Genomic DNA, 19,982 nt, shown 5'->3' with positions numbered 1-19,982 from the left:
AAATCAATGGAAGCTTTGATTTAGGGAGCTCAGTCTCATGTAATGTGTTATGCCATTGAATGAAGGTTCTTACACAGTATGCTGGGTCCGGTTACTTGAATGAAGTATGACTTGAATCATGATAGTCTGAGGAATGCAACAGTGATTAAATAAATGCATGGCATTTACTTCTCGTTTGTGCGTCTTTCATATGCAGGGGGGGGGGGGGGGGGGCTTTTGTATCGTATATTATAATTAAAATGTTGTATGATAATGCCTAATTATGTAACAAGTGCAACATCCAAATAGGACTTGGCTGTAGCTTAAGAATGAGATGGGAAGGACTCTTCTGATTACGCCTCTAACAAATGTTTATCAAAATCATTAATAACCAGTTATTGACTAAAGTGAGCAAAGATGCTCTTTTACAAAAACACATTCACAACTGGGGATTGTTCAGTACAGCTCAAACTCAACTTTAGACATCATCACAAGGTTACACCTATTGTGAGCCGTGAGCGGGTGAAATGATCTTGTGACAGAGAGAGAGAGAGAGAGAGAGAGAGGAGGGGGGGATGGAGATAGTTTGGATTAATTTGGATCAAGGTTATATAACAGATTCCATGCTGAAGTATATCTACACAACCAGACACCCGGGGAACCATGATGAATTAGCTCAGTCTCTCTCTCACAAACACAGTGCGCGCTTGCACACACACACACACACACGCGTGCACACACAAAACTGTTAAATGTCAAACACAGTGCGCGCACACACACACACACACACACACACACACACACACACACACACACACACACACACACACACACACACACACACACACACACACACACACACACACACACACACACACACACACACACACACACACACACCTTGTTAAATCAGTTGGAAAGCTTTTTTTCCCTTTTCCCCCATCACAACTTTGTAATTGTCAATTTCGCCAATCTGTGTCACTATACCGACTCCCACATTAGACCTTAAGGAGGGTGTAGACTACCACATGGTGCCTCTCTACAGTCTCCATCAGCCTCTTAATTTCACCTGACAGAGAGGAGTTACAACAGGAGTGTGATGTGCAGTTCAACGCCATCAATCATACTCATCTCTCCCTGCTGAACAGTGCCTAGCAGACGTGCACCGGGAAAGACCTTCAGCCCTGGACTCAGCTGGGTTTGATTTGCTGGGTGGCGATTGGTTTGGGCATGCATCCGTGCCTGTTTTTGATATCACATTGCTGGTGTTTTAGCAATGCTTATCGCCAGACTGAATTAAGTACAGGCATTTCCTTTTGGGAAAAATAGACTGTCTGACATCATCAAACTCATTGTGATCTCAACTACACACATGTACAGTTTTGTGACTGCATCTTGCATGGTTGTGACCCGGCCAGTTTTCAACTCAATGGGGGGGATCAATGGTGGTGTATATAACTATATTTAAGGAATTTTCCAAACTTCCCACGTTAGTAGTCTAGAGTAGACTAAGGAATTATAATGACATACAGTACAGCAAGCTTTGGTCCCATGTACCTGTAAGTCTGCATTATTCTTTTTTTTTGTATTGTATTGTATTTTTTCTGTATAGTTTGGTACTGGTACTTACTGTACTGTACTGTATTGAATTTACTTTTTGTCTTGTTTTGTTTAATGTGTTGTCAATTTGCATGTCTGGTTCTTTTATTTTACATTTTTCGGGCATCTCCTTTTTTCTGTGTATAATTTGAAAAAAGGAATAAACATTGAGTCATAAAACTACTAAAGTGGGAAACTTCCTTTAAATATGGTTCTAACAGCTTAGTGAATCGGACCCAAGGTGAAAACCATATAGACAGTACACTGCCATGGCTGTTAAAGATCTTAGACCTTTCAAATGTAATTTATCAGTCAGGGCTTATGGTGATGCTCCAAACAATTTATTCACCATTTTACAGCCGCAACACAGCAATCAACTGAGTAGCTAGGCAAAGGAGCCCATGCCATGACTTAAACACAAGTTAATCTCTCAGTCAAGACAGATTCAGAGCTCAGCTGAATCTGTCGGCAGCTCCTTTTACAACGTGTAGATTTAGATTTGTAGTTAGTAGGAATGTAATCAAAGACGCACCCCCGGAAGAGTGCTGAGGGCGGATCAAATGGGCCAACATCGTGTTATTGAAGACAAATTCATTGATCGTGCACAAGTTGAACTGAAGGGATAAATCTTCCCAAAGCTACTGGAGTGTGAGCCCGGCTTCATAACTTTGTTGCGATTAGAACATGCGAACAGATCTCTCCCTTGTTCACCTCAAATGACGGGCACACAAAGGTGGGGTAAAGACACAGACAGGCCTGGACAACAAACGTTATCGATCATGGTACACTGGCCCACCTTTCAGAGGCCCACCAGGATTTGTCCTAATGCGCCAGATGGCCAGTACGAAACTAGTCGCTAGTTCGAGACACACAAAGGTCACACAAGGACAGAATCTCCATCATATACCCATCACTATTTGCTTTTGTTTCATCACCCAGCCATGTCAGGGCCCAATGTTTTACCTCTACACCAGCGGGCCCCAGATTTAATCTGTTATTTTTATTCTTGTTTCTAAATGAATAAAGTATTCACCTGAGTTTGCCTGCATCTCCACCAATACAGGGGTGCAGTTTTACCCATTATAATAAAAACAAAAGAACAACCGAATGACACCAGCAGGGTCATCACTGAATAATGTCTAGTCAAGTCATGGTTATTTATAAAGTGAAGGGAACAGATTTGTCACGGAGACAGTTTTGTTGCAAGACAAAAACAAAAGCAAGCAAACAAGCAAACACACCACGCATCTTAATCTGATCAACTCGTGTGTGCGCACGTGTTGCATATGCATGCACGACATTGCACGTCTGAGTGGATACAAGCACACTAGGTTGGAGCAGGGTACAGCGTGAGTTTGTGTGTCATTGTCCTTGTCCCCATGGGTGATTAAATGAAGCTCAATGAAGGTCATCTGTCTGGTTTGTCCCACTGAAAATATGTCAAGGCCAGCTGATTGCCGATGAGAGCTCAGTGTCCTGGTACTAGGGAGGAGAGCTGCAGTGTGATGTATACAAGCTACAAAGTGCTGGTAACCAGTAGTGGTGATGGCAGGGCTGGTTAAGGGAAGTGGACTGCAGTGGCATGTGCCTGAATGGCTGGCTGTCTAACAGAGTGATGATGAATTGTCAGCACATCAACCAACAAGTCTTTACCAGGAGAAGCCAGCTGGGAGATAACACCTGTGCCCGTGTATATTTTTGTGCTCAATCTGGGTAAATAGTTGCGGCTATTTGGGTAAATGCGTGACCAATCTGCAAAATCCATGTTCGCCCTTCGCAAGCCAAGATGACCAATTGACTTCACGTCTTGTGGGTGCGAAGATGACTGATGACTGAGGCCGGTCCAATGTCCTATTGCAGTGGAGGGCATGTGAGAGGGAGGAACTGGCTCTGGTCTTTCGGAGCTGACGCTTCAGTATATAGAATAGCTTTCTTCCCAAATGTGTTGATAAAGGTGTCTACTATCACCCCTCAATTTGTTCCAACCCAACACAGTACACACCCTTGGCTAACTTTGTGACAGCTGCTGAAAGTTCAGGTACCATTAACAACCTATATACAGGCAAATTTTACTAGGGTGTTTTCATGATATCATGATCATGATCCATTGCAAGCATTTGTTTTGCACGAAAAACACTCATTGGGCTAAAAACGTAGCCGTCATCACAAATGTGATATGAGGACATTACATTTGGAAACGTTGCTACATAAGGCAGTTTCTAGCCCAAGGAGTGTTTTTCACATATAAAATACATAAGTTTAGCCTTTGCATACACCTGCAATTGTAATAGTTTACAATGATTGTTAAAAGGATAACACAAAATGGACGGACAGACGGATAGATAGATAGATAAATAGCTTACATTTATATAGTGCCTTTTCAGAGGCGCTAAAAAGAGAAGAACGCTTTACATAGAGATAGAAAAACGAAATAAAGGCTAAATGAAAGTTTTTATGTATCCATTATTCTGTCTCCTGCTTTCAAGGACACCGCAATAAACTCCCAGCAACCCCCACCTGCAAGCTCCATCTCTCCTATAAAAATCAACTGCAACACCCACCCACACAAATGAAACAACATCCCATCTCTGAGGACCTGGCCACCTTCTCTTGGAGCCCACACAGTCGCCGGCATAAGCCAAAGACAGCCATCTGGCTCCAGGGCAATCGTCTAACATCACTTGCTCTTGCTCTATTTTTATTTCCAGGACTCATTTGATGAAACATGGAAGTGCTCTGGCAAATACACACATTTTAAATTCTCTTCCACAATACATAAAATAAACAGGTGGTGTATATACACAGAAAAGAAAAACTGATTGCACATTTTCTCAAATGCTATTAAACAGCATAAAGGTCAGAGGTGAAAACATCCACAACACATTATTAACTATAATTGGGGGTGGGGGGGGTGGGGGGGCATGCATTATAAAGCTCAGTATGAGGCTACAGTCAACTGTGAGGATGATGACCATTATTGAGGTCTGTCACGGTAGGTGAAATCCTGATAATGATGGACTCGCGGAAAAGAAATGTCAAATTGTTAAGCAGTTCGGGGACAAATCGCCCCCATCTGTTCACAAGAACCCCACCACCCATGTGTGTCTTGAGTGTGAAGCTTTCATCTAGGTACATCATTATGTGTCACAGACTCATGCAGTTCCATGATATGTGTGTCTTCTCTGTCTCTTTTGTTCGTGTGTGGGGTTGGTGTCTTTAGGCTGGTTGTACTGTACGAGTCTGCCTGGGGGAGGATGACAATTGATGTTCGCCTTTGGCAGCGAGAGCTCGTACAATAACCAAACTGAGTTTAGTGCTGCTAGATACTATAGCCTCGGTAGTAGGTACCCAGGCTTTTGTTTCCGTTTCGTTTTATTGTCGAGAGTCTAATTATACTGTACATTCCCCGGACCCGGAAAGTCTAAGGACTTTAATGTTTGATTACGGTAAATGATGTAATTTGTGCTAGCCAAGTGGCAAGAAGGGTGACCTTCACTTCATATGAGTGTGATTTTTAAGTAAACGTAGCAATACCACAAAATAAAATAGGGCACTGTTACAAGTTAAAGTTGTCTATTCAAAGTTTGACTTGAGTAAAAGTACAAAAGCACTGGTAACAAAATATATTTGAATTATTATATATATCAATCAATATAATATTGATTTGAGGGGATCTAGCCCCTCCTATGCCCAGCTTTGTGTGTCTCTGTTCCACGGAAATGATTTGATTGGCTGAGCATTTTCATGTCACCTACAATTCTCATAGGAGGACCATGAAATGATGTAAAGCGGAACATTAGACAGCATAAAGGGCAGAGGTGAAAATATTGTTAACAAATTGCACAGTGCACATACCATGTGCAGGGGGGGAAAATACAGTATAAAGCTTAGTATGAGGCTGCAGTCAACTGTGAGGATGATGACCATTTTACTGAGGTCTGCCACTGTAGGTGAAATCTTGATAATGATGAACTCGCAGAAATTGTTACATTTTTAAGCAGTTCTGGGACAAATACTCTCCCTTCTGTTCACAAGAACCCCACCACCCATGTGTGTCTTCTTCTGTGGCAAGTTCTCCTGAACTACATAAGTATGTTTCGCAGCCTTGTGTCGTGGAAATACTACAGTATAGTAAAAGTACCTCAGAATTGTAGGCCTACTTAAGTACAGTACCTTGAGTATATGTACTCAGTTACTTAATTTCCACCATTGGATAAAGAATCTGTATCTGTAAGCCTTCTCAGGAAGGACAGGATACATCCAGGGCTGGGACAGTGTTTACAATGAAACAAGCAGAACCTGCACAGCAGTATAAGTAGACTCAGGCCTCACAGCCCCCACTGTGTTAATATGTAAACACTCCACTGAAGTAACAACATAATAGTGAATTTAATAACAGTAATGCTCATTTAAATGTAAACCAACCATTAATTAACCCAATTTACAACTTTAGTTATCTTGAATTGCAGTGTGAGCAGGCATTGTGGGACTTTGAGTTGTTTAGTAAAGCTCTGACATTCCAGATCAAATGTATTGTGAAAGCTGGGTTTTCTTGAACGAACTGAAGCATGAGAGGGGGACACAAGAAGAGAACATGGCAGAAGGGGTGAAATGTTAGAATATATGAATCAATAATTATGTGTATCAGTGTAGGATATTGTGTATAAAAACAAAAATCTATAATAACATTGTAGATTTGTGGGGGTTGTGCTGTGATGTACCCATTCTGCAAACTGTTAATACATTTTTCAATCAACCAATCAATGGTATAATCTCTCTAAACCTGATTCCCTACAAATAGTTATTTTCCCAAACTACAAATTCTCTTCTTGGCCCACAGTCCCATCTAGTGTTCAAAATATGATCCTACATCAAAGTTTACAGATTGGGTAGGTTAACCGTTAATGACACTCTATTTATTGTTTGTTTAATTTTATTACATTTGATTTTATCAAACGGGTATGAATGGTTTCTTTTACGTCTAACCATCCAATAAAAAATAAAAAAAATAATCTCGCGTCAGCACGCAGGCTTTCCATCTCGGAAATAATAAAAGCCAGATAATAAAAGCCAAATAATCATTATAAAGTCCCGGCCAGTACGCATGCGCCAGTGTCAGTCAAAGGGGGGTGGTTATATTGGTTAATTACAGTACAGTACAGTAGGCAATGTTTTGTTTTCTGGACGGGATGGAAATGACAAGCCAAAGCTGTTAACGCACGACGCAGAGAAACAATCTCCTCTCAGGTAAAAACAAACATACACAGACAGGACTCGATATTATATTTCATGATGTCAGAGAGCTCCGCTGCAAGGAAGCAGCACTAGTGATCTCTTGATTCACCGAGGATGCGCGTATCCAGCCTGACTGAGCAGCCTCCACCATTCATCACTCACTGGCTGACTATTATTAACCACACACAGCAGGTCAAACATTACGGTAACATGGACAAAAAATGACGCATTTTCAACTCGAGAAAAGTGTAGTGCGATCACCGATCATATAGTCTGAGTGCGACACCGTCGACACGTACTTTTTCCACAGTGGAAAATAATGTGAAAATGAAAATGGGTCAGCTGTCGTCTGTTGCAAAACAAATGCTGTTTGAACTAGCTGCATACGCTATGATTATCTGTCTGTAGTCTCTAATGCTACCCAGTATTTAACTGTCTTACTTTTTAAGAAGAAGTACTATTACATGATGATAATCGACGCGTATTATACTCCAACGTACGACGGTGTCGCTCGCCCAAAAATAGCAAATCGCCCAGTCTGGGAACAATTTCTGAGAGATGAGTGTAGGCTAAATCAGGCTGACTGACTGGCTGCACTTTTAAGGCCCAATTACCGTTCATGAAAAAGTAAACAGATCTATGGCAATTATTTCTTACCACAAAATAAACAAAATATGAGACATTTATTTGATGAGCTCAGCTCTTGATACAACGAAGTTATAACAGTTTGTATTTCTACTGCGTTTTGGGTATGTAATAGATTTATACATTGAGAAAAATGGACAATCTTGCTTTCTGATGCAGTATAGAATGTTCCAAATGGCTATTTTCTAGCTAGCTAATCAAGTATTTAATCTAAATGCATATCAGTTCTATCATGGCTCTTGAGCACACTTTGAGTAGGTATTTATTACAGTGGCAAAAAGCTTATAAATCATCATGTCAACAGCACAAATTCATCTGACCTTGAGAAACAGGTGAGTCGACATTTCTCACCCGTTTCTCATAACCAATTTTGTCTTCCATCTTGATTGTGGGGCTACAACAGATTCAGATCTAAATATGACACAATGGGATTTCTATTAGAAGTAGGGCACCACCAGGTCAGAAAGCACTTGACCAAGCATCACTAGTGTTTGAGGAGTTGGGATGTTAATGTTTGGCTAGCATTTAATTTCAAGTTCAACAGACAGACATACTGTCAACACTCAAAACTTAGCAGTATTGAGGAATGGTTAATATGAATTTCTCAGTCTGCCCTCCATTGGTAACAGTTTAACATAACAGTTAATGTATAACTTAGTCTCTCAAGACAGATTCAGAGCTCTGCATGAAAAAACTAAAATATTTATTTTTGCAGATGGGTTCCCAGAATGATTGTGTATAACTTAAGCCACATAAGTGATGGCATGGCAGTAACATATGTTTTCTCTCTCCACCATGTAAAGCGTTGTGTATCTGTTTATAGCTTAAAATATAATTACACTGCAAGCACTATCACTTCTCACTCACTGTCACCGTCTTATTGCATAAGACGGCATATCAAATGATTGATTTGACTGACACTCACTTGTGAAATTATCTCATCAGATGCCCTTTTCATTCAGTCTCTGATATAGGATCTAAATCTGTGTCCTGGCGCACGACAAAAGGAGGCCATGGGGAACACAAGCAGTGAGAGAGCTGCCATGGGCCACGGGGAGAAGGCACACAGAGGAGCCAAGGAGGGAGAGAGGCCCAAGATTTTAATGGACAGCCCTGAAGATGCAGATATCTTTCATCATGGTGAAGACTTGAAAGTAAGTAGCGGCGTAGAGGAGAGTAACAACAACATATGCAGATTATGCACATGCGTATGGCCGTATGCACACATGCGTATCAGACCCGTCACCCTAGCAACAACATATTAGATCCCCTCCACTCACTCACACACACTAAATAATATATCATGGATCTCATGAGAACTGGTAAGAGCAGAGAAGAGTAGTACTAGTGGTGAATGCTGCTTTCTTTGCGTGGTGACATTTCAGTCCCTCTGAGAAACATACCATACTGAGCGAATTGCTCCTGTACCCCCTGTGTGTGTGTATGTGTGTGTGTGTGTGTGTGTGTGTGTGTGTGTGTGTGTGTGTGTGTGTGTGTGTGTGCATGAATTATTCAACTAGTTTTCTAGCATCCCTATTCTGGAGCAGACATTGGCAGGAAAATAGTTTCTCTACAAGCCAGTGAAAGCAGTGATCAACATGTGAGCTTGTAGATCAGCTGTTTTCAGAGATTTTGGTTTAAAGAGGGAGTAAGGGGCCTAGTATTATAGGCCTGTAACGGACCCTGGCGAACTATTGTTTAAGTGGTTCATAACTTAACTTTCAATTTCAGTTTGAAAGTTGAACTTTTATAATATACTATATATTGCTATAAACTCGTTTTATGATCATAGACACCTTCAGAGAGGGACGAGTTGCTCGCATGGCAGCAGGACATGGAAGCACGGGGAAAGGACCTAACCTTAGACCGACCGACCGTGTTTCGCTGGATGGGAGATGGCAAGGAGGTGTTGCTGTCAGGATCCTTCAACAACTGGACCAATAAGATCCCGCTTATCAGAAGGTGGGTGACCATCTTGGCTGGTGTTGGTCTCGCCTCGCCTAGCCAGATGATTAAAGACCTCTGTCACATTTATTACATAATCGCCTGATCACGTTATTTGAAATAATTGCAATTATTTCTGCATAATCGTCAGAATCGTTTCCATATATTATATCTGTTTGAAATGGGCAGATCTACCAGCTCACAGAGCTTGTTTATTGGCTTTTTCTTGTATTAAACACATTTTGAAAGTGTGATATGAGCCTAGTTTGGCCATAACAAACCTGCTGCTTTGCACCCGGTCACCATTCTAATATGAAGGACCGTTTTAAAGTCTTACCATTGCTTCCGCTGTGTAGTTGTTTTTGTCATCTCCAAATTGTTCCCACACAGTTCTGAATTTAGATGTCTTCAGACATTTCAGTAGGCAGAACTCTCTGATCGTCTGGCTACGTGAGACTAGGCTGAGCCTAGGGACGAAGATGACAAAACATTTCTACTCTACGACTACGAGGGAACATTCACTCTAGTTATATTGAAGCTCATCAGTACTACAGTACAGAGCCTAGCAATCATCATTGCTTTAATAAGGGATACATCATTTGTGGACAAAAATAAAACAAAGGCTTCCCAAAATGTCGCAATACCCGTTTAATTTGAGTGAGAAAAGTGTGTGTCTGATTTCAGAGCATACCTATTTACACGCACCTCGACAGTGGCCAATAAAGCAATTATGGAAGGAGGTAGGGCCCGCACAACATTCTTTTGGTAAAGAATTACTTTATTGAATTAACAAACGACAACGTTTCGATCTTGATAGATCTTCGTCTGGTCAGTATTGATCTGATCTAATCCGACACCTGATTTCCCATCTATATCATTATAGGACGACTGAAATAATTAATATGTGCAGACATTTACAGTACCTGACACTACAGTTTACACTTCTCCCTCTCTACATTTCCCAGTACTCCATTATGACAAGGAATCCTATGAACCAATAACCTTGGTAAGCAAGTAACGTGGTAGTCGTGTAAGAATGGGGACGAGCATTTTGTAAATTGTAATACATCAAAGAGTAATGCCAGACTGATGGAGACTTGATGCCATTCAGCTACTATTATTCTAGGCACAATATCCCTGCAATCTGTTGAAATAAATTGTGTTACACATGTGTAACCACATACTTCGATCCAAAACCTTTCTTGCATGGGAAACCAAACATCTAGCACTCGGCTAAAGGGATATCCTCCCTTGCCAAGGGAGATATTAGGCTTCTGGTACTCTGTTACACATGCATGGTTGTATCCAAGGCCTTAATGGTTACTCGTCTTTTTTTTTGTCAAAGCCAGAACAACTTTGTGGCTATTGTGGATCTGCCTGAAGGAGAGCATCAATACAAGTTCTATGTTGATGGCCAGTGGACACATGACCCAGCTGAGGTTAGAAAGCATTCTTAATTATAGCAATGTACTGGCATTTGTGTTTATTTTTCATATGGACCCACTGAGCAACTCACCCTTGCGCACAGGATCCCGATTCCTATGAACCCTAATCCAGTTCAATTTAGCACCCCACATATACTAACTCTTTTGAAAGGCTAGTGGACCTATTCAAAGTAGTGATAATAATAATATGGCAATGAAATGCATACTAGTTTTGTAGCTGCGCCATTCAAAGTTCATCACACAGCTTTTTTGTGTTCCAACAGTAATGTCAACAGTAATGCATCATCATATTACAAAAGTAATTGTGGTAAATGGCATGCTGTAGTGCCTATTGAGTTTGTAGTTTTCATTCTTCAATAAACATTTATTTATTTCATGATTCCATTCCACACAGCCAATAATAACCAACCAGCTCGGCACCGTTAACAACGTCATCCAGGTGAAGAAAACGGACTTTGAGGTGTTTGATGCTCTAATGGTGGACTCTCAGAAATGCTCCGATATGTCAGGTGAGTGTACTTAGTGTGCCGACCAAGGTCTTGAAGTTTGTTTGAAATAATAGCCTTGAGAAGTGTGACCGCAAAACAAACCCACGGCAAAATCAAACATTAACTCAAATGTAAATTGTTAGTTACTTGGCTCACTGATCCACATTTTCTCGTCTCTTTTTTCCTTGTTACATATTAACATATGCACTGCCTCATGCCACCCCTACCTGACCTGAGGTAGACTTCTCTAGTTCACCTCCTGGACCATACCATCAGGACGCCTATATCCCCAAACAGGAGGAGAAGTTAAAGTCTCCGCCCATCCTACCACCTCATCTGCTCCAGGTGATCCTCAACAGAGACACTGGGATTTCTGTAAGTATACCGTCTCTCCTCCTCCTCCTCCTCCTCCTCCTCCGACCACCACCCCCACCCCCACCACCACACACTCTGACATTTTTAACCACTTGAACCCTTGTGTCCAAATTCTGGGGGGGATTAGTTTTTATATTATTATTATTATTATTATTATTATTATTAATTTATTTGTGCGTGTGTATTGTGTCTAATATTTTATTAATTCCTTCAGTTTTTGAATATGTATATTTGTATGTGCCTTTTATTTCAATGTATCCCTTATCGGTACAACTTAAGATACCGGGGTTGTGGCTCTTCAGAGCGGGAACTCTGGGGGGAGGGAAGGGTAAAAAGCTCAATCATTTTTGTATGCTATTTTTGACTCATATGTGACTTGAAAATTTTATAAAGACACTGATCAAATTCTGGGGGGAACATTAGCCGATAGCAGATCTACAAGCTCACAACGCATTGTGAGCTTGTAGATCGGCCATTTTTGGCGAAGAGATTTGGTGTAGACGGATAAAGTGCTCAAAGAACAGTTGTAACTCCAGTCCAGTTCTCTAAGACGACAGGGGTTTAAGTGGTTAAGATCTCACTCATTTTGGTCACACAACTACTCATCCTCCATGCTCCAATATCCATCATATCTGGTGAAGCTGTGCTGTTTTTGTACCTGAAGCCAGAACCTCCGCTCTTTTCCTTCCCTCTTATTTCCTGAACTAGTGTGATCCTGCGTTACTTCCGGAGCCCAACCATGTAATGCTCAACCACCTCTATGCCCTCTCCATAAAGGTAAGGCCACAAAGACGTTCATTTACAAGTAAAATATAAACTAGAATAGAGAAGCTAAATGGGGGATGATGTGATCTTATTTTTGAGTGGTGCAACCACTCCAAGGAACAGCAATGTCCGTGTCCGCCTATGTGTCCGCCTATGCATGTGTTAACACATTTTGTACATAATACGTCCTGAAACGTCATAAGGATTGGAACCGAGAGGTGCCTTAGACGTCTGTGGACGTCCTAGCGACGTCCAAACGACGCGGGGCGAGATAATAATATTCAGAATAATTACTTTTTTTTTTTTTGGCATTTCGCTTTTCGCTTGCCGTATGCTAACGCTCTGTGAAACTATTAGCTTGTCATTGACTCCCATGTTAGCGCGGCGGAAAGAATGACTCGTATCTCCTCATCCAGGGCGCTCTCCGTGGTGATGAATGGATCGATATGCTGGCGCTGCGTTTCTGCTCCTCATCCGTCTCTCCCGCAAAATATGAACTCTTTTTGTAGCATATATAAATATATTAAGATGATCGGAGATTGTGATGGCACTTTGTCAGTCAACTTTTTTAAGAAAGTATTTCCGGTTCATGGCTTTCAAAATGGAAGCGATCACTACTCTGGCGATTACTCTGGCGCAAGCAGCGCCTTTATTTTGATGCAGTTCCGGTACTAAATGTGTTAATGAGCACGAGCATGACTATTAGTACCAGTAGGGGCGCTGTTTGCGCTGTACTGTTGCCTGCTAATGAGAGAGAGAGAGAGAGGAGGAGGGGGGGGGGGTGAGAGAGAGAGAGAGAGGGGAGTTGCACCACTCCTGTTTCTCCTTTCAACTTGTATAACTTCCTCACGGACTATGATAGATAAAACAACCTTGAGTTTAGACATTTCTAGCTTCTACATTTTTACAGATTGCAATTTGTCAGGCATGTAGTAGTGCTTAACACCATTAAAGAATTGACTGACTGTCCCCCATACTCCTGGTGTATATGCCTAATAAACTCTGCCTTAGTATTCTCCTGATTTAATGGGCCCATACAGTAGATTGTTGTATCAGCTGGGTAAGAGTGAAAATTAATATCATGGTCACAAATTCTATCACCAAGTAGCACTGTAGGACAATATGGAGTCTAAAAAGTCATATCTTCAGATTCTACCTCACCCCCTAGCTAGCACTCTGTCCTTGTATCACTACTTATTGCTTTATAAAAAAAAAGCCTATTGCTTTATAGATGCTATGCAATGTTGTGAACAATGCATAGATAGACATACAGTACAGTGGTTGCTTGTCCACAAAGCCTGGTATCCTAGTTACTTAACATCCAATTGATTATTTTTGCACTATATTCACTTGAACATACAACAAGTATATTTTGAGGACACAATTATGGCACTAATATAGTATATTTCGGCACCAATTAGCCCTTCGCTAAATCCCACCCCAAAAAGCAATTGTCCAATGCCAATCCAAATAGTTTAGCAACTGTTGCTATGCAGGTCAAGCTTTCGCCACCTCATAGCTGTCAATGTTATTTTGCACGGCTGTGTTGTTGTGTACATGGCTTAACGTCGAGAAAGTTACACGACTGACCCACCCAGGTGATGGCAATAATAATAATGACCGTAGTCTTACCGTGCAACATGAAAACTCCTGTCAGGTGGTCGTTATAAGTTGATTTCTCTTTGCCTTTGCGGGGAGCCATCGTCTGTGGATCAGACAGAGGAGAGCAGTTATTTTACCATTGCACACTCAGTGTCACTCCAAACCTTAACCAAAATACCTAAAGTAGACTAATCTTAAATTGTAGATGTAGATTGTCTAAGTGTTAAAAGGATAGTCACATGGTTGTTTTCCCACAGAACACTGCCACATGAGTGACATTAAATCATGACTAGATGTGACTAAACATTTAGACAAGATACATTTATTCTGATGTCACAAACTACTGAGACGTACAATCACAAATTAAGGCTGTAATTGTAAACCCAATCCCTGTATAATGGAAAGCTTTTGCTAAAGGCTCCATGGAACAGATGAGAAAAACCAAGCAATACACAGGACAGATAACAGAAGACTAATATTTATATATTTGGTGTATATCAAAATAATCATTAAGGGAAGTTGACAAGGAAGTATCCCCACATTTAAAAGCAAACACTGAATGCCACATGGGGTTAAGATGAGGGGTTGAGTGTGTCATGTGTCATTTCCTCGTATTTCTAGTTTATTTAAATAATGTCATGCAAATTCGTCCAGTGCATAGCCTACTGCAGGCCTGGTTGACTAGATTTAGAAGACATTTTGATGCTCTTGCTACTGAAATGATCGATTATTTATATGGAGAAATCCCGTCATTTAACATGAATCTTTGGGGGGGGGGGGGGGGGGAGGACGGCTTGGACTGTCTCCTCGCTGCTAACGTGCCTTAGTTATATTAGTTAGATAGCGGGCTAAAATGTTACCTTGTGGGGTATGAGAATTAAGAGCACTTCTATTGGAACAGGTGGAAGCTCACACAAAAGATACAATTCCATTATCAAGGTTGGATTTAGTCTGATAGTCCCAGTCCCATTTTCCAAGTGAAGTACTATGGCAGAAGAATGTGGCCAGCTGCGTCAAATGCTGTGCAAAAGGATCAAAACAGCTGTCATTGTCAGCGTCAAGAAGTACAGTACAGTAGGCCAGCTGTAACCTCTGACTCTCTTCTTCTTTTCCTTTCGGCTTTTCCCTTCAGGGGTCGCCACAGCGAATGATCTGCCTCCATCTCACCCTGTTCTCTGCCTCCTCTTCTCTCACTCCAACTAACTTCATGTCCTCTTTCACTACATCCATAAATCTTTTGACTCTGATCTATGGAATGTTCCAAAGTCATAATATGATATTAACTGAGTGGACACTACCTTTTTGTATTCATATTGGACACGCACACACACACACACACACACACACACACACACACACACACACACACACACACACACACACACACACACACACACACACACACACACACACACACACACACACACACACACACACACACACACACACACACACACACACACACACACACACACACACACACACACACACACACACACTTTATACTTTGATTAATTGATTAATTTTAGTCCTACGAAAAGGAATAGACATGCAACACTCCAAAAAGGCTGGTACTGGAGTTGTACTGCAGCTAACACAGATAATGCTGCACACTGTTTCTATGCTCCCAAATGTATTGCATTACCGTATGTTACACCTAACACCACAGGTTTCCATAAGTGGATTTCCAATAGTTCTATTGTAATCACAAGGCACTTGTCACAGCGTGGGGATTGGGAACCTCCTTTACTTCAGTTGGCCCCAAAGACAGACTGTTAGTTAGGATTGCCAATGTTCCGACTTGAAACCACTGCGTCTTTCAAACTAATGATTGTGCTCGCTGCTTTCCATCTCAGGAATGTTATAACAATGCTAAGAAGCCGTTACTAGGATGGCTGAAGGATAAATACTGAAGGTTTTCCATGATGTGTCAAATGCCTGGTGAAGAAAAATGAAAGATTACCAGTAGATCTGGGAGGATCACTAGTCGGTCTCCTTTTTATTGCCAGATGAATACGGATGATCAGAAGAGACAAGAGGACAGAATACCGGGGATTTGACATGTTGCCCAGTCCAGAGACAGGGGTCTTACTCACTACATTATTTCTTGGCATGGGGGTTGTGATATAATATAATTTGGTTCATTTGACCTCCATTGTGTCTTTATTCTTCTCAGGATGGTGTGATGGTTCTCAGTGCAACACACCGCTACAAGAAGAAGTATGTCACCACCTTACTGTACAAGCCCATCTGACAGCTACAGTAGCATACCCGAATTTCCCGTCGATCCCATCCCACTTTGTCCATGGTACACTTGAGTTTGCAGAGTATATTAGGTACACCTGCTTTAAGGCTGACAAGGTGAGTCCAGTAGATGAAGATGGTTAACGCGCAATAAAAACTAAATATCCTTCATAAGGGGCCGTGTCCACAGAAAGCATCTTATGAGCCGAGGGGCACTTTGGAGGCCACTTTGTCCTCTGGGGTTAGGGGTAAAAAGAGGTGATATATTTTGTACAATCCGTGTATAGACTACACAGTGTATTAGTCCACATGCACATCCCTTTAGATTATTATCGCTACTCTAGTCACTGTAGTCCTTATGCCGTCAGTAGTTTCCTAGATCTTGGCCTGGCTAAATAGACACAGAGATGCTGTAATGATGAGGTACTGTAGTAGCCTCCGTGTCTGCGTTCATGCCTGCCAGATGCAACTTCACTAATGTGATGACTGAGCTTTGACGGTAGTGAGGAATTTTTTCACTTCAAAGACCCACTTTAGTTAATGGGTTTTTGAAGCTTAACCATGAACACCCTGGTAGTTTCTGGCACTCTGCATATCTCAGCTTTTTTTTTTTTTACAACCAAAACCTGCATGGTTTTCTGATGAGCACTGAAAAGTGGTTTGACTCTGGGCACACTAACGGAAGGTGTCTGGCTGCGTGGGTGTGATCAATCAAAGATAAGTACAATATTATACCGGTACAGTATGTGGCTGGCCAACATTGATCTGTTGTCCAATCAGAGGTTGAGTAATATGCATGCAGGTTTTCATGCTGGTCTTTGAGACGTTGATTGTGACATCACAACTCGCAAACGCCCTCTCTTAGTGTGCCCTGCGTGAAACCAGTTTCCTGTGAGTGCTGAAAACCAGATTCTGCTTAAAATAATAATAATACAAATAAAATAAACATAATTTCTTTAAGGACAGGCAGAGTGGAAGAAACCACCACGCTTTTCATGGTAGCGACAATCAGAACAAAAAGGTACAGCTTGTCACAGGCTTCCGAGATGATTGCACTCTAGCTGGCAATGTGAATTCACTCAATTGAGACGAGGTGGGCACAAACGCATGAATACTTTGAAATGTGATGTCATGATTTAATCATAGACTGAAAGATTGTGTGTGTTGAATTTTAACATTTCTTTTGATGTTACTTAATCGGTAGAAATGCTGATAACGCACAGTAGCACAGTTTTATTTATCAACTCAATTGTGTAGTGTTATTATAACCTTGTGTTGTGTCAAAGTCATATGTTAAGCATCGAGGGTAGTGTTTTGTATTACTTAATATACAGTTATTAGAGAAATAGCTGATGTACAAGCTCACAATCTTGAGCTTGGATAGCAGGTCTAGCTATCTTTGAATGCAAAAAATAAATTGAGAATCTTTGAAAAATAAAATGGAAACCTTTTCAAACATATGCCCAAATAGGGACGCCATGGTCAATGTGGATTAACAAAATATTCTTAAATTGTGATATTATCAAACGTAAGTACACAAAACATATCAGACATTTCCCAAAAATTAGTTCATTTAATTCAGTCTGACCAAAAGCAGGGATAATAATGATATCCCCACGACCCCACTGGGCTGGTCATAAAAGTGAATGACCAGAGGAGCAATATAAGCAGATGCATGGATTTGCCCCCTTCCTTCCTTCCTCAAATCGAAACCCGCCAGTGAGACAAGAACTGTTCCTGCTGAGAAGAATATCAGAATCAGGACTAAAAACAACAAAAAAAATCTATTGAATGCAAGTTTTCAAATTGCTGTGTTTTTCTACAATCACATACATTTATCTTTTAGTGGGGAATGGACCCATGGAGTCCATCACAATAAGTAAAGCTACAATCCTTAAGATTTACATCCATGGTTTCCCTATCACGCATCACAATGGAGAGAGGTACTAATTGCAAATGCTCAAACTGCAATAAAGATGGCAGCGCAGAATTGCAGTGTGCCCGTGTGCCGTATGCTTCAAATGTTATTATTGACATTGCCAGTAGGTGTCCTACCCGATAAGGTCTAAATGTCTCTGTGCAGGAACACTTAACCACTGTAGATGTGATAGATGTGTTGTATTACACATACTCTAGTCTACAGTATACTGCCTAGTTAAAATAATATTTGACTCATAGAAAAGTCCCAGTTTGTAGCTTTAAAGTGCAACAGTGAAAGAGTGAAGAGAACATGCTGTTTATCATACAATCAATTAATTATATTCATTCAAAATTGCTGAATTTAATGATTATTATTTTATATTTTCCTATTTTATATAATATTATAATATTTCATATTTTATTTCATACAATCACAAATATGTAAAAGTAACATTACGGTATGAATTCATGAAATGCTGCAGCCAGGTTTGTCTAGGATACATTTGTGACTTAGGATTTACATACAGTACCCAACATTTAATTAATACAAAGTAAAAAATTACAAAGTCCACAATGTTTTGTTTTTAGTCTTGTAAGCTCTCTGAGCGTATCAGGACATGGCATTGGGTATCCATTGTATTGTGGCTTTTGGAAGTTTTGGACTGGCAGAGTGGTTTAAATATACTGCTTGATCCCAGCAAATACATTTGAGTGTTATAGAAATGTGCCTAACTAGTAAAGCACCTACAAAAATCACCTCGTCAAGCTGCTAAAACGTCCTCATACATGGGGAAAGTCTCCTTCTCAAATCTTGTATCTTAAAAGTATCTTAAAATATGTAGGCCCTCATTGGCGAGGAAAGTTGTTTTATAGACTGGAACAAGTTCTGAAAGGAAGTGACAGACTGGTACTGTTATTGAGAATTCTTGTTTGGGTAATCTGTACAATTGGACAAATGTGTTAAAGGAATTGATGTTTGTCAGTGATCCTCAAATCATGCTTTTGTGTACACTGTCATTATGTGTGAGATTTCTATTAAATATTAATTTATGAATATATTTTCTAGATTGACTTTTACATTTAACTTTTGTAAATAAAATAAAAACGTATTTTATATAACAATTACGATCTGTTGCAATGAAGTTAAATATAATTAAATGTAGGTGCACTTCTAATATTCATTTTAAAATGAATTTTCTGCACTCATCACATCATTGTTAAAGATGGAGTGCCACGATTTTTTCCACCCTAAAACATCATCAGGTATTATTATAATATAAGGAGGAAGAACTCATTAAGTTGCATTAGTGTGGTTTACCTTAAAAAAAACGTTTTGACCCAACGCGACCCTTTGGTGTGGTTTGGGCTTCAGGCTCCTTAGCCACATGCTGAATCTACTAGGCTTGTTGGAGTCTTTGAGAAACACTTATGCCAGACTTTATGGTGCTAAAACAATTTTCCAATATGATTTATAATACATAGAAAGTTAAAAAGAAAACTTTAACAAATTCCATTTCCTGTGCCCAGGTGTGTGTGTGTGTGTGTGTGTGTGTGTGTGTGTGTGTGTGTGTGTGTGTGTGTGTGCGTGTGTGAGTGTATAGCACAAAATGTGACGATTGGCCGAGCACGGAATGTGATGATGTATGATAAGAGTGCCTCTCACTTCACATGAGTGTGATATTTTAACCAGGTGTTTGACTCGTCCTATATTATATGCAGCTGCCCGGCTCTGCCACTGGAA

At 40.6% G+C, this 19,982-nt stretch overlaps 1 protein-coding gene across 1 annotated transcript; it reads left to right on the top strand.

Annotated features, from left to right (window-relative positions):
• Positions 1 to 6,753: 6,753 nt before the first annotated feature.
• On the top strand, positions 6,754 to 19,880 carry prkab1a (protein kinase, AMP-activated, beta 1 non-catalytic subunit, a). The gene is made up of 8 exons (XM_080756271.1): positions 6,754 to 6,825; positions 8,421 to 8,612; positions 9,251 to 9,420; positions 10,748 to 10,841; positions 11,242 to 11,356; positions 11,577 to 11,710; positions 12,419 to 12,487; positions 16,254 to 19,880. Exons 2-8 carry the CDS (start codon positions 8,472 to 8,474, stop codon positions 16,329 to 16,331), a joined length of 801 nt encoding a protein of 266 aa, XP_080612397.1. The 5' UTR covers positions 6,754 to 6,825; positions 8,421 to 8,471; the 3' UTR covers positions 16,332 to 19,880.
• Positions 19,881 to 19,982: the final 102 nt, after the last annotated feature.

This window comes from Protomyctophum bolini (assembly GCF_963924005.1).
Source record: "Protomyctophum bolini genome assembly, chromosome: 22".
Lineage (NCBI taxonomy): Eukaryota > Metazoa > Chordata > Actinopteri > Myctophiformes > Myctophidae > Protomyctophum > Protomyctophum bolini.
Note: the sequence above shows the minus strand (reverse complement) of the source record. Positions and strands in the feature narration are given on the sequence as shown.